Below are 16,608 nucleotides of genomic sequence, written 5' to 3' on the forward strand. Positions count from 1 at the left end.
TGTCAGGTGCCACATCACTCTTTTTATGGCCCATTGCCATGTGGCATACCACATGGTAGCTTTTTTTGCTATGAAAGCCTCCAAGCTGCCAAATTTTATACAGTGACTTGCTGACATCAGCACCGCATCAACACTCTTGCATGCCCTTTAGGTCCTTTTTTGACCTACTGTTGGTTTTTTGGCCATAACTTGAGCATACGAAGGTCTTTTTTCGATCCAAAAGAAGTGCCAGAAAGTTGGTTCCAAGATAGAGATAGTGGTGTAGGAGTTCATTTTTTTTGATGTAGTTTGGTTGCATTTTGGGGCAGTCAAAGCTGGATGTTTAGTTTTTCACTTTGGAGGGCATATCTTGAGCATCCCATCTCCATTTTTCGAAAACGTTATATTTTTGGAAAGAAGGTTCCATCCTTTTTTCAGAAATGTTGTAATTTCTTCCAGATTCTACTCCATGCTCTTTCTATCATATTTTTTGCTTTATTGCTCTATGGTGGATATCTTGGTTGTTTCAGGTTCGGGGATCGTTTTCATGGCATGGGATCTCTTCTTTTGGGTTTTACTATCTTTTGTATCAGCTCTTTTCCCTTTCTAATCATTATTGACATCATTTATATGCATTCTTGCAAACACACTAAGATAAAGTGCCATATTGCATCTGTATTTTCATTTCAGGTGTTTGCCTTGTTTTGCCTTCTAATTCAAGTAGTGCCATTTGAGGACACTCGTACAGATTATTGTATTCTTGGGATTCATTATGTCTTGTGCCCTATTGTACATGCACTACTTTGATAAAGTGCCATGGGGGGGTTGATGTTTTCCTTTGTTTGCCATCTTCCTTTGTCCAGTGAGCGTCCCTTCCGTGACATTAACCTCATGACATGTTTGAGATTGATCACCTTAGTATACACTTATGTACTCTTTCATGCATCTTGATCGTGGTTCCTTGACATGCAATTCTTTTGGCCCACTTTTTCAGTTGCTTGTCAGCTCACCCCTATCTGCATTAGGGGGGTTACTGTTGTTTCTCATGCTTCCTTGGTTCAATTGATAAACTCTTCAAGCTTTGGTGTTTCACGCCATCTGCATTTTTGAGTTCAGTTGTTTGCCTTTGTTTGCCTCCTGATTCGATGCAAATTATAGTCTTCTCTACCTGGTCAGGTTCTATTTCAGAGGAGGTTCTACGGATCAATAGTTTCTTTTTGATAGAGTTTGTAGCTTCTAAATGCTTTAGTGGTTTTCTTCATGACCACTCTTTGTTCCTTTTTCTAGAAAATTCCTCTAGTTGGAGGTTTCTTTAGTCCTTCACTAGGTTTTCAACTATCTCTTTTTGGAGTAGAGTTTTTCCCTCTGGGTTTTCTCTACTTCTCCATTTCATAGAGATTTTGTTGTGATTGGGTACCTCATCAAGCCTTGTTGTCGAGACCCAAGTTTGCTTTCAGCATTACATTGTAGTTTCCTTACTCTCTCTGCATTGTTGCTCATCTTAAGGGGGGGTGTTAGAGAAAAAGGTTAGTTTAATTTTATTAATTAAATTACCTTTTCCCCCTTCTTAATATTTTGCTTTATGTGTTTTTTCTTTCTTTATTTAATAATTAATTAGTAATTCTTAAATAGCTTTTACCTTTTAGGTTACCCTTTTCAATTTTCGATCTCCTTTTATAAGGATTGATCTCTTTGTAATTCATTATCTTTTCTTCATCTGAATATACAATTTGTGTGTTTTTAGAGCAAACCCTTGCCTCTTCTTGTTATTTTCTTCTCTGTGACAATTTTTCTGCATGCAAGTATTTGAGGGCTTCATGGATTTGATTTGCATATTTGCTCAAATCCTTCAATTGTCAGTATAAGAAAGCTAGAGACATGCATGATCAAATTGCCAATGTCCAAAAAAAATGCCTCGATATGTTCATTATGTTGGAAGCAAATTAGATATAACATTTCTTATGGGTCAATCTTGAGTGACTTGAGGTCAACTACAAGTGGGCCTAATTGTGCTTATTGAAGGAAATTGCATTGAAAGATGTGTTACGTTTGTTCCAGTGTTTGATTTGAGTTATTTGTAGTCCTATGATGTTGTGAGAGCTATGAGACAAATATTCCCAAGTATTGGTTGGTTATTTCACCATGTTGCCTTATATATTTTTGACTTGTGTTGAGTTTATGAGAAGAGAATGAGCTCATTGAAGAAATAATATGTTTGTAAGTTATTGAGAGTTGAACCTTTAGCCCCAACATCACAATCCACTAGAATGTGATCAACATGAAGTTGAAAAACTTGAAAACATAAACAAAATTCTAGATATATCAACTCCAAAACTCCAAATTAAGCTTGTTATGTTGAATTGTTCATTAGGGATGTGGATGTGACTCATAACTTAAAATTATTTTTAATTGACAATAACATTTGAAGAAGTGTATCTGCATAAAGAATGATTGTTGGTATAAGAAAGCTACAGACATCCATGATCAAATTGCCAATGTCCAAACACAATTAAGAATATTTTCATTGTGTTGGAATAAAGTAGATATAACATTTGTTATGGGTCAATCTTGAGTGAGTTGAGATTAATTGCAAGTAATGCATATTCATCCTTTGATGCACTATAAATATGATTTGACATACATCAAGCTTTTGTAAAGTTCATTATGAGCTTTGGCATCTAATGATGCACAAGAACAATAATATTTTAGAATACCTTTAAGAAAATTGTTGGAAGACTACAGGGCAAGTTCTCTTAGGTAAACCCTTTATTAGATTGACTTTATGCCTTTGGCCAAATGTTGGGAGATGACATGTACAAGCTTATAAATGGTATAAATGGTAATGTATTCCCTTTGAAACCTCAAAATCTAACTGCTCTTATAATAAACATTCTTCTATGATTAAACATACTTTATTATTCCTTGAATTTTTTTAATTGCACATATGGATGTCTTTAAATGGTAAGATATATGAACAAGTCATGCAAGTGTGTATCAACTTCTAATGACTAGTGTAAAAGGGTTAGATTGAACTTAAAAATTTAAGTTGGCGATCAATCTTGACTCTCTTGGGATTAAATCTAAATCCACTAAAATTTAGCAAGACAATGGAACTATAAAATCAAAATAGGAATAGGTGCATGAAAGTCTAGATTAACAATACAAAGAAGGTATAGAAATGAGATTAACAAAACTAAAAAATAAATTTACATGAATTTGAAAAAATCTCTATATTAATAATTATCTTTGTAAATTAAAATAACTCTAAATTGTTCTCAAACATCTTGTAAATAATGACAAATACGCTGACAATTAATTAATTCTTAATATACTTTCAACACATACACATATCTAGAACCAAATTTTTTTTTAATGGGGGCACTATTTACTTTGACGTTGAATAGAGTCCAAATATTTAATAAAGGTTAGCACATACCTTGAAAAGCGAATTAATTTTTGTAAACATTTGGAGACCAAATAAAGTGTTCCATAATCGTAAAGATAAAATAATATTAATAATAGCTAATATTATAATTATGAGAAACCACAATTTGGTGTTTCCGTTAACGGGATTTTTTTTCCGTCGCTAAAATGTGAATAATTTAAAGAACAGAACGGTCCTCAGGAACATCAGCCGATCGACGGACAGTTATTTTTAAAATTTTATTTTCAAACAAGACTTACTTCACAGATGGCAACGCCGTCAATCTTTAATTGCAGGCAAAGTATGAGCAAATTTAATTATCTGCTCATCGAGAATCCTCCCAGATCCGCTGCCTCCGCCTCAAATGCCGAAACTTTCTCTTACACGCTTTATAACGACGTGCAGATTCATGGGATACAGACAGGTACTTTATATTCCCCCTTTTAAAAAATTTCTCTGCTTTAGGACTTTCAGTGTTCTAATTTCAACATAGGGTAATTTCTTCTGACTTCGAATGTACGACTAGCTCGCATTTTTGAATTTTTATTAGTGGATTTCCGTGCTTCAAAACTGACAAAGTGTTTACCTTTTTTACTTTTTAAGAAATAGTTTGGTCCTTCAATGTTTCTCCAGACATCCCATTACGTTAGCAATCCAGAAATGGGCATTCGACAAATTAAATATCCATTTCTGCTGTTTTTTCAGATGCCCATTTCATAAATTAGAATACCTATTTCATATATAGGACAACTGTTGCGTATGTAAACTTGAACACGTAGAAAAGGTGGATGCATTTGTTCGTGCAAATATCCAGTTCAATATTGATTGGAATTAGCTTGTTTTGTTGTCAAATTGGCAGCTGCATTGGGAGGAGTTTATATGCTTCCTTGATGACATTGCTATGTATGATTGTGAGACATTTGGCAGTGCAGCTTGTCTGAATATCACAAGAAACCATGGGCTCAAACGCAAGGTCAGTTGGCCTTAACCTCTTACACTAGAGTATACATTTTATTTCATAGTTTTTAGCCCACACAGGGATCATGCTTATGGAAATAAGGCTGTAAATTATTAAGAGACGCATTTAAAAAAATAATTTTGAGACATGAAACTTACTTTGATCTTCAAATCCTATCTCAAGTGATATTGTCTACATTTACTGCAAAAGACCTATGGAAATATAGGAACGGTTGTCTCCTGAGTATAGGAGATGCAAAACGAGCACCATAGATTTAAACTTTGAAATGGAACTGGATCACTTGTCAACTGCATTTCTTGTTTGTATCTGCTCGTAGGTAAATTTGCTCTCATGAGAAAAATCAGGGTTCTGAGATGAGGATTTCAAAAGCAAATTGGCTTTGTACAGAAACAATAATGTACATATGTCAGGAGGAAAGTCTTGGGTTTTGAAGGAATTAGAAATGGCTGGAGAAGTACAAATGCACCTGAGAGTAAAATAATTATAACCCGTGTAGCCTAAAAACTCTAGAGTTAATGTTAAGAGAGCTTCTGGAAAAACTCTGTGTGATGTTGAAAATGTTAAAAACTCAACATACATTTTTTACCAGAAGCTTTCTTAACTAATGTCCAAGTTCCCAATGGGGCCAATGAAAGCCAACACCGTGAGTTCAAAACCATAAAAAATGACACTTATTGGGGCATATTGACCCACTTTTACATGAGCTTTAGCTAGCATCTGGAGACCCAACTGATCCTGAGGTCTGAAGTATGAACTATGGTTGATCGAATGTTGATCCAAAGGATTGGAAACAGTACCTATTGTAGACCTTGTTTTCTTTAAGTCTGCACTAGTATCGATTAAGTAATGACCTACATTATCGAACTTTGAACTCTAGACTGCTCATGGTAGTGGTCGATCCTGTTCCATATTATATCCTTCAGGCGTATCTTAGACTGATACCTACTTATTGTGTACAAATGGTATGACATAGCCTTGTATAATATTCATAGATTTAGGATCCATTTGTTTGGGTTGATCAGTTAAATTACAGTACAAACATAGAAATATGTTTTCAGGGTCACAATTGCTGATCGATAATAGACTATAGTGTGCATGCTTGCCAAGAAGTTCTGTGGTCAAGAAGCCTTTAGGTTATAATATTTTGCACTGTAAAAGATGCACAAGTTTAAGCATAATGGCTTAGCGATTTTGTAATTATACCATTGTTATGATATATTATAATTCTATATACAGGACCCCTTCTCTCTCTCTCTCTCTCTCTCTCTCTCATTTCCTTAAAGAGGACTTGGTTCTCGTTTGGCGTATATATTGAAGTTCAACAAATAATCCTAACATACAAGAATTCACTTCTATGATTCCTTTTACTGGATATGCTTCTAGTAGCAGTAGTTTCAATTTTTTAGCCTTTGAATGCTCAGATTGGACTTTTGAGAGCTTAGAGTTATGCGACAAAATAGATTAAATTTTTTGAGTTTAATATGGTGCTTCATTCCTAATGAGTGTCCTTGAGTGTATCTTGTTCTATGAGTGTTGTTGCACCCAATGAAATCCATTGTTTGTACTTACCTCATGCTCGTTTGTTGTTAAATTGATTGTTGTTTATGGTCAGCTTGAAGGTTGTCATGTGGTGATTGCAACAAGTTCGACTAAGAATGATGATGATGCTTTATATGTTGAAGGCGTCATAAAAGGGAAATTATGTAGAGATTGTAAGGATGGGGAATAACTTTGCATATCATGAAATGTAGCTTAAATCATCCAAGGGTCGGCAAAGTCATGGGAAATTGGCAACATGGGGAGAAAATTCTACTTAGCATAGAAGTTTAAGTAGATAGAATTTTGCCAATGTTTGAGGTGGCTAGAAGCCTAGCTGGAAGATGTGTAAAACAGTCCCAAAGGCTGGGAAGATTTGTGTTGCTTCTCTGATTGCTTTTAACCTATTTCTGGTATTCTATTTTAAAAACAAACTACTTTTACTTCTGAACTAATCAAGAATGGTCTTTAACTTGGCTTAAGAAATATATTATGATTAGTGATTAGGCTTTGAGAATTTAGAGATTTGAAATTAATGTTATACAACTTAAAGGTTAAAAAAATATACCGAGGAAGGGAACATGAGAATTCAATTTTTTGTTGTTGGAGGGGTTTAATGTTGAAGATAATGTACTGTTGGGAGGAGCAGGGGTGGCTACCACTACCATGGGGATATCAATGCAACTGCTGATTCATTTTCTGCATGCAGAAGAATGAAACTAACAGGCTAGTAAGTTGAAAATCTGGAAAATGACAAAAAAGGCGAATAACAAATCAGAAATATTGTAAAGTATCCCTTACAAATGAATTAAATGACAGGGTTGAAAGGTAAAGAGAGTGAAGTCAAGAATACTTGAAAGGAGTTTTTATAGATTATAACACTGTTGAAACTACTCAAGAATTTGCCAAATTGGCCAAGCCACAATTATGCCTCTTGGCATTACAAGATAACTATGAAAATCCTGTAATAATTAGTTTGACATCAAAATCATATAAGTTCTAGTCACAATATAAAGCCTTTTGACATGAAAATCTGCTATAATATGAATGCTTTGAAATACTTGTAGAAATAGATTGGTAGAAAAAGCCAGTGTTGTTTGCAGATCTTGGAGGAAATAAGAGAATGGAAGCTTGGCATGCTGCCATCTAGCACAATGTAGGATTGTCTCTGGTTTTGCAACTGTAAGAGGAGAGTTGATGAATGAAAAGAAGGAAAAATTATTTTGTTGTAGAGTTCATTGAAACTTAATAGGTTTGACTCGTTTGAGATTTGATGCTTACATGGCAAAATGAAAATAATTCTTGGGAAGTTGCAGCATCGAGTCAAGGCTAAAAAGAGTTGCTTTGGAATATTTTCCTTATGTCAGTATTTTTTTTTATGGTTTAACTGAACAGTGACAAAGCTTCTTATCTCTGCAACTTCAGTGATATTCCATTTGAAGATATACCTTCCAATTGTGTTAAAAAAATCCTAGTATTTATATCATTGTCTCTGCACCTATAACATTACACTGTTCTTCCCATAGTAGAACTCATTACCTTCTTTCCTTTGACATAGTGCCAAACTGACACTCTATTGAGATCTAGAACATTTTTTCATAGGGAATCTGCCCACATTTTATTACAATTCCTAGCCTATGGTTAAGAAATTACATTTTAATCTAATCTGTTCAAAAAATGCCATGTTCATACTTACAACTTTCCTTCCATCGGCCTTATCCTAAATCACGCTTTCTGTATTTCAGAACACAAAGGTTCATGTATAACCATCACTTCACCATTTCCTCTGTCAGACTTCCCTTAAAGGTATTCTGTTCATGCTAGTTGGATTAAGATACAACATATCATTATGCTCTGACATATGTAGAACAAAGGATGGAAGAACAGCATATGGAATTGTTAGAGCTTAGCTAGTTAAACAAAGTAAGCTAGTTGGGTAACACTTATTAATAAATCATTGAAACTTTAGATTGACCTTTATATCAAGAAAGCTTGGAAATCTTTTAATTTTTAAGTTAAAATAAAGAATGCATTATGTATTAGCCAAGGTTACCCCAAGTTTCTGTCATGGGTACGGCAGGGGACAGGGGGATGAGTTTCTGGGATGACAATTTTTTTTGCCAATTCTGGGGCAGCAATGTAAAAGTAGGGAAAATCAAAAAATGTAGGGAATTTAAAATATTCAGATGAAAACATGCATAAAGCATGTACTTATACGTTATAGAACTGTAAGATATTATAATCAGCATTATTCTTATGCCCAATCGGTGTTGTTTTGGTCAAAGTCAAATATCCTCTATAATTAGAAGTCAAAAGTACCCTAGGCGTACCTTGTCCCCATGATGTTTCCAGGATGGGGACAGCTGAAAAAAACTGTCCCTGGGTAATGTAGACTTTAGCATGCACTAAAGAGAAAATCATTCACATTGTTTACTATAAATATTATATTGTGGATTTCTCTTGAAAATGATCCAGATGTTTGGTTGGACTTCTGACAGTAAACAGCTTTGAGTTATGGACCCCTTTCTAATTCATTTATGCAAACATGCTTTGCCGCTTCTAAATATTATATGCCACTCTTAGTCCAGTTCTTCTATATTTAATTTAGATGAAGAAATTTCTTAGTTTATCATTCTGTTTTGGCCGTTTGTGTGATTCCCAGTCATTTTGCTTACTTTTCGTGAGAAAAAATATATATTTCTTTTTTCTTATGCCCAGTACTTCCGGTTTACATGGATTGACAAGCTTTGGAATTACTGAAAACATGGTGAGTGGTATAAAACCCAAAGACGTGCAAAATCTGAACAATACTTCAAGGTGAACAGAAAAATACTTCTCTCATGGACTTTTCCTAGGGAGCTTTCAGACACTAATTTTGTGTCTTGTTGACAGTGACCTATGAAACCAATTATAACTTTACCTTTTAGTAATTTTGTTTCCTCTATTTTTATAAAGAAAAATCTAAGCATAATGAACCACACACACATACACACTCATATTTTTCTAATATGAGCTGTGCTGTTGAATGGTATCCTTCTCTCCTGTCAAATCAGGATACTAAACATTGCCTAAGCTTATGATGAATTATGTGAATGCAGAATATTCTCAGGATCAAGAACAATATTACATGATAACATCGATGAAGAAATTGGTGATGTGGACAAAGACGTTGAAAGGGCTGTTCGGGAGCATGGGTTTATAAAAGTGCGCAACCAGGCTCTTATTTCTGGATTGGCATATTGTCTTTCCTCATGCAGCATGATACTGCTCAATAAAATTGTTCTCTCAGGCTATAATTTTAATGCAGGAATATCACTAATGTTTTATCAGGTAAAATGATTGAATAGAGTTGATGATTAATGGAAAATGTACTTTTGCAGAATGTTGACTCCTTAAATTAGGAATTTGTAACCATTAGTAGATTCCCTAATTGATTATTAACAAATTGCAGAACCTTGTGAGTGTGGTGATTGTGCGTCTCCTAACAATATTTGGGGTAATCTTGACTGAACCACTCACTCGGAAGCTTGTCCAAGTCTGGTTTCCAGTTAATGTCATCTTTGTTGGGATGCTTGTAACAGGTATTTTCAGGTATGCAAGAAGAGATGTTAGAAACGAAGTTAGAATTTCTTGTCATTGTTTGCTGGTAGCTACATGATTTTTCAGTTAATGTAAATATTGTCTGCGCTAGTTCTTTCAATGGGCTAACTGCATTGTCAAGAGCATTTTAAGACTATCAAAAAGCTATTGGCATATTGCATAATTCTATCACAGGAAGCACTGGCTCCTAGGACACTCAGAAAAAATAATATACTAGCCCAGTTATAACATTTACCTAGACTCACTATATTTAATATTATTGCTTTCACATACCCTCTCCTCCCAACAACTACTCAGCAATATAGATAAGTGTGAACTGCACTATAATGAAAGTTCCATTAACTGAAGAATTTTGACTTGATCCATTTTTGGGATTCATTTCTATGCATGTATGCTCATGGTTACACCCAGGATTAGCCTTTTAAAATTTTCATTCTTGTGACCTAAAGTTTCAAAAATCTCTTCTAACATAGAAGGTGGGAATCTGCCTCAAATAACATTCAAAACATCAAAAGCCATATATAGCCATTCCATACCATTAGAGGCTGAACTTGGTTGAAAATAGTTGGCTGTGAACTATTTGCATTGTTTAATATGTATATGATAATGAACTTGCCAGGCAACCAGATAGCTATAAGAAGTCAACATCCATTACCCTGTTCAATACTAATAGCATAGCTTCATGTACATAATCATATCGAATATTGTTGAAAGATTTTCCTTTTTAGAGGTTAGAAAGATGCACATGGTATTTGGGGTACATATATTACGAGCAAGATTATCTAATACCTGAACTATGTCTTGAACCCAATATATGGTGATTTCTATACAAATTTCTTCATTATTATACTTATACTAACGTTTAGCTTGTATACATGATGGCTACTGAATAGTCAATGAATATTTCCTTGGAAATATGTACATGTTTCTAGATGTAAATTTAGAGCATAAGGGTGTGAGCTTGTGCAAGATTGTTCAACTTATAAAGTTTTTGGCACTAGTGTTGATTGGGAAATTTGAATAATTAAGATGGATTGGTGGGCTGATTTGGTTACTATATGTTCTCATCGAAGGACTCAAAGGCCTATTCTCAAAAAATGAAACATAAATTGAGTTGTATGAGGCATAAGTTGTTTGTCAAAGAAAGTGAAGGAATATGAACTGTAATGAAATATCTTGCACAAATGTGAAATATGCTGCAAATACGTTATGCTAATATGCCACTTCAAGTGGCCAGCCTCTTTAATCTACTTTGAGGGGTTACCTGCAATATTATTCATTAATGACACACCTAACATATGCCACATATATATACCATACTTGTGATTTGGATGCGAAATAGGTTGACTTAAATAGCCAAGTATAAGTCCTAGGATGACCTAAATACATATATATGATTATAATAATTATTATGTAATTTATTTAAGTGTTAGCTAGCCACCGGCTACTCCTAACACATTACACATTATAGTGTTAGGGGCATGGCATTGCTCCCTCTTTACAATATCATTATCTTCAATGCTAGCTTTTTCTTTTCTTCTTCAACTACTTTTTTGGCATTTTTTTCTTTTTTTGTTGTTTCTTGATTCTTCTTCTTCTTCTTCTTCTTCTCTTGTTCTTGTTCTTGCTCTTGCTGTTTCGCTTGTTGTTGTTGTTCTTGCTCTTGCTCTTTTTCCTTCTCTGGTTCTCGCTCTTCTACCTTTTGTTCTTGTTTCCTTCTCTTCTTCCTTTGCTACCTTTTCTTATAAAGATGTTTGACAAAAAATATTGCAATAAATCACACAAATGAAATAAAAATAATGTGAATTTTTAATGTAACTTACCAAGGATTTGATGACACTTTCCCAAATTGATCACCAAGAAATTAGCTGATATGCAGCCTTGGGATTGAATTTATTGGAAACCCTAATTCCACAATAGATTGTTTAATTATGCTCCAAATTTGTTTGAAATTCTTAGTGTAGACTCCTCAATGAGTTCCTCAAACGCCCTTTCAAAATTGAGAATAAATTTGCTCAAATTAATTAGATGTTTTTTTCTTCAAAAAAATTGTGCAGAATCCCTAGTTTTAATGATGATGTTGCTTCTGGATTCGATCCAGAAGCAACATCATCATTAACAATGGATTGTGGAAACTTGATATTATTAATCCCTAGTTTTGTAATAATTCCTCTCAAATTTGCTCCAATTTCTTTAAAATCCGAATTGAAGATGCTTCAGTAAGTTCTTCATCCCTTTCAAAATCAAACAAAAGTTTGCCAAAATTAGAGAGATATGGACTTTTTGTAATGCCCTTCAAAATTGAGAAAATAACTAGTCTTCATGGTGCCAAGATCATGCTCTGATGGCACTTGTATAACTTGAACAAAAGATGAAGTATGCCGCAAATACTTGATAGCAATATGCCACTTAGATGGGGGAACCTCCCAATCTACTTCAAGGGGATATGCCCAATATTCTTCAAGTAGAACACAATACTCAACATCATGATAATACCTAACCAATACCTCCTACATATACCATATTTATGGCTTGGATACCACCTAGGCCAACTCGAATACTTAAATATAACTCGTAGGATGACCCAAATACATATGTATGCTTATAAATTCATAATATTGATTATGTAACTTATTTATTAGTTAAGGCAGCCACAAGCCGTCTAAGGAAAATGCAAGGTTGTTGGTTTACTGAGAAATTGCCCTTGACCTAAGTCCATACTTAGTCTTGTTGATGGTCCAATTGACACAATTCAACATAAGTAGTCTACCTCTCCTGAAAAGATAACTGACAAATTGGTTACCTCCAAGGATCTAGGAGTTGGCTCACAACTGTGTTACTATTGGGCTGGTCACTTGGCCTATGTGGTTTGTTAATCAAGAGGGCCTTTTCTGGTTTGGGATCTTATGTAAGCTAGATACTAGATTTTGGGGCTTTATGAGGGTATGCATCTTCGTGATCACACGTTGCAGCTTTAGTTTCCCTTGGGACATGATTCTGATCAGCTCATCACTTCCTTCTTCCCATCGGTCGGCCCCCCCACCAGAGGCACCGAGTGTTCATTGGGCTAGTCATATTTTGTTCATACCAGATCTATGAGACCTTGCGGAGATCACATGCATAGGCGAAAGCCCTCCACCCCTAGGGGTACTCGGAGATGGTCTCAAATCCCCTCTCACCCCAATGGTTACCCTTCGGTTTTGGGTTACTTCCCGTCAGTCGATTGATTGTTATTGGTTGTTCTTCACTGTTCTACACTACTCTCGGCCTCCAGGTGGTGCCTCTCTTTTCTCTTTGGCTTTGGTTATTAGTTCTTTTCTTTGCTTTTGTGTCTCTTTGTAACATATAGTCCCTTAGACCCTTTTGGTGGTCTCTTGTTGGACATAAATAATTTATCTTATCCTATCTTATCTTCCCTTTTTATTTTTTAATTCTGGTTTTATTTTCTATCTTAACAAATTATAAAAAAGGTCACAATAGAAAATGGGTAATGAGAAGGAAAATTTAATATTTCAACTCACTAAGGAGAACATACTGATTCCATTCACTAAATCCTAGCCTTTATAATGAAGAAATCCTGGATTTTTTTAAACCCTACTTTACTTTAACCAGTTAAAAAATTTCACTCAATAATTACTGCTGGTACCATTTTCGAAGATTTTTCCTTTGAGAAGTTCACACTCAAACTTAATGTATTTTATCAGCAAATATTAATTCAATGTTTTGAAGGTACCTTTAAGATTAAAACACATGAAGAAAGGAAAAAGTAAATAGATTCCACCACTCAAGAGAAGATAAATGTTGAAGAAAATACTATTTTTTATTGATTTCAGTATTAAGAGATTCCTGTAAGATGTCTACACTAATAAGATCCTTATATTTCTCTCTATTTACTGATATGACTATGAAAATAAACCAACTTGCTACAGAGAAGAAAAATAGGGTCTAGAAAGAGAACTTTTACAGTTATTGGAGCCACCTTTTATAGAAAAGGAAAAATAAAAGTACCTATCTACAACAGATATATAACTCCCTCTATTTTGTTTATGCAAAAGCTCTTATTTTTAGATACTCTAAAACATGTTCTGTTATTTTCAATGATAGTTACGTGACGTTGCAAAATTGAGTCCAGTCTCAGCATTGTATTAGTTTAATGCGAAAACTTGTAATTAAATCTAACAATACCTAATCTTAGGAACCATTTATAAATAGAATGGAACCCATTTACATGCAACTTTAGAGTCCTTCCATGATTGAAAAAAATATTAAATCGGTATCTTCATCAAAATGAATTAACTTCCACTGTTCAAATTGCTAGAGATAGCAATGTTCCTTTGGTGCCCAAAACATTTAAATTTTTTTACTTGGTAGAATTTTGCATCCTTTGATACTTGCATAGGTTTTGAAACATCTTCCCATAACTATGTCGTTAGGCACCAGCTAAATATCCCAACCTGACTTGATTATATAAATTAATATCATTAAAATATGGAGCTTGGTTTAAATCTATTATTTGCCACAAAGTTCCTTTGAAGTGTGCCTTGGAATCCTTTTCACATTCCCTTCATGCACAAGTTTAGGATTGATTGCATTAACCAAAATTGCACATGAGCTGATACACTTCCCTTTATTCCTTTCTTATCTTTGGTATGTAATGGTTTATTGAGTCACGTTAGAAAGAAATGGCTCATACACTTTTGTACAAACTTTACTCATCTACGTATCCTGTTAGCTACTAAATATTTGTGGCTCATTTTATTCACCGTTCTCAGCATCAGGTGATTCTTTTCAGACATGTCTTCATTTTCCATTAACTGTGCAAAAATGTCCTTGACTCCTCAAGGCAATGAGCTTGATCATATAATTAGCATTCAGTAGTTATTATTTCATTAGCATATTTAAACACTTACTTAGCCATGTGTCCAACACTTGATCTTTCCTTTCTAACCTACAAAGGCTCAATCTCTACTCTGGAAGTCAAATGTGGTGGTGTTGTGGAGGCACTATCCAGTTTAACTAAGGGAGAAATTAAGCCTTGACAAATATCTATAGCTGTTCTAACTGATCTTTTAATTATTTTTTAGTTTTCTCATTTTAAGCTGTTCTCAGCTTCACTGTTTCCATTGCAGTGTCAAAAGAGGCAACTTCTTTGTCTGTTTGTATACATGTATCCTGTTTATTTGATGATCATCAAATTTAAGCTTGCTAACATCTTTATCTACCATTGGAGTATCAATTTTGGCAATTGTCTCTCTGCATTTATTCATCCTAATAACAGCAAGAATCTAGGATTCTTTGGCTTTTTTCCCCTTTAACTGTTATAAACTCAATATCAAGTGGTTCCCAATCACATTTTTCTTCTTGGCAAGATTAAGCTTTAACTAGGTTGTAATTGGAGGGATATCTTGTACACCTTGATTTTACTTTCAGGTGTCTTTTGTTGTTGCTGTTCTTTGGAGTATCAATTTTTGCAACTGTCTCTCTGCATTTATTCATTCTAATAACAGCAATCAGTCTAGGATTCTTTGGCTTTTTTCCCCTTAACTGTTATAAACTCAATATCTAGTGGTTCCCAATCACATTTTTCTGCTTGGCAAGATTAAGCTTCAACTAGGTTGTCATTGGAGGGATATCTTGTACACCTTGATTTTACTTTCAGGTGTCTTTTGCCGTTGCTGCTCTTTTCTTGGTGACTTTGGTGTTTCTCTTGGCGGTTCCTTTTCTTCCAATATATTGGCCATGTCATCATGAGTTAATTCTTTTCAGATTCTGCATGTTTACCCACATATAGCTCTTCATTGTGTTGGTCATAATCCTACGATTAACTCTCTTCCATTCTTTCTTCATCCTAAGTTTTTCTTGTAGTAGATTGAAAAGTTTACAGAATCTGTTGCCCCTTGAGCAAGTGCTCTTTAATTTATCTGGCCATATGAGCCATTTGATCCATCCCTTTTTGGTGCAAACTATCTACTCTTTCCTCTGAAATATTAGTTGGTACGTTAAAAGGGGCTGAGCATAGTGGCAATTTCTCTGGAGAAGGCGTCTTCTATTAGGATGAACTAAAATCAAACTCCAAACCCTAATAACTTCGGAGACAGTGTCTTCTCGGAGGATGAACAGGGTGAAAGTCTGAAACCTGCATAGTATCACAGAGGTTGACAAAGAAATGAACATGATGCTTGGGTGTTAGGAACCTGTGTGTTCCTTCTGTTTATTTTGTTAGAGTAGTGTTGTTGGACGCATATGCTTTGTAAGTCGTCCCGTGAGTATATTTTATTATCCCACATGCATAGGTAGTATTACTTTTCTAGATCGTACCCAGTATATAAGAATAGGTTGAGGCCCTTGATGGGCACGGACGAATTTATTGTATTGAGCTTGCTCAAAGGAGGTTACCCCCTCGAAGTGGCCTGCGATCAGTAGATTCATTCTGAGTTCTGCTATCACTTTGTATTCTGTTATTTCGAGCATTCTCACGATATTGCTATAAGGAGGTTCTTCACATCTGGTATCAGAGCACTCTCTTGGGCTCGCTGGGTGGAAATTACATCAAATTTTTTTTTCTGTCGTGGCCTTCAGGTTCCTCTCACTTCTAATATCTCTTGTTATTGCAATAACTCTTTTCAGTTGTTCTGTCTGTGAGTGAATTTTTCTAAGTCGACTGTTAAAAAAAAAAAAAAAAAAAAAAAAAAAAAAAGGTTTTTTAGTCGTAGCTTCCTTGTTTGCTTTCTGTTTCTGCTCATACTTCCGCAGAACGTCTGCAATATCATTTCGCATACTTCCTTCCTTGGCGACCCAACCCCAAATTTTACATATCAAAGCCCTAAATCCCTCATTTATCTAATTTTAGGGTTTGCCCTATCTTTTTCACCTCTCATCCAATCGCCACCAAACTGAGCCACAAGATTCAATTCCTCATTTTGCTCCCTTATCCCTCTTGGACTGTTCGCCTCATTTCGCCTCCCTACCCTTGAAACCCTCATTTTTCTTTTTCCCTTGTCCCCAGATAGTCTCCCACCACCCGTCGAACACCCATTTCCTATATGAGTTTTACCCAAATCCAAGTTTGCCGTAACTAAAAAAGTTTTTG

At 34.9% G+C, this 16,608-nt stretch overlaps 1 protein-coding gene across 4 annotated transcripts in view; it reads left to right on the forward strand.

Annotated features, from left to right (window-relative positions):
* The first annotated feature begins 3,546 nt into the window (after positions 1-3,546).
* The window catches only part of LOC149544842 (GDP-mannose transporter GONST1-like), a 46,807-nt gene continuing 33,745 nt past the window's right edge, over positions 3,547-16,608 (forward strand). Inside the window, exons 1-4 of one of the 4 annotated variants that reach the window (XM_089795415.1) lie at positions 3,547-3,827; positions 4,263-4,376; positions 9,017-9,248; positions 9,370-9,509. In XM_089795415.1, coding sequence (XP_089651541.1) covers positions 4,360-4,376; positions 9,017-9,248; positions 9,370-9,509 — 389 coding nt within the window. In that variant the 5' untranslated portion in view covers positions 3,547-3,827; positions 4,263-4,359. The other 3 variants (XM_089795416.1, XM_089795417.1, XM_089795414.1) reach the window with 3 other exon arrangements.

This window comes from Cupressus sempervirens, chromosome 8, assembly GCF_028749045.1.
Source record: "Cupressus sempervirens isolate cs-2001-9-10 chromosome 8, ASM2874904v1, whole genome shotgun sequence".
Classification (NCBI taxonomy): domain Eukaryota; kingdom Viridiplantae; phylum Streptophyta; class Pinopsida; order Cupressales; family Cupressaceae; genus Cupressus; species Cupressus sempervirens.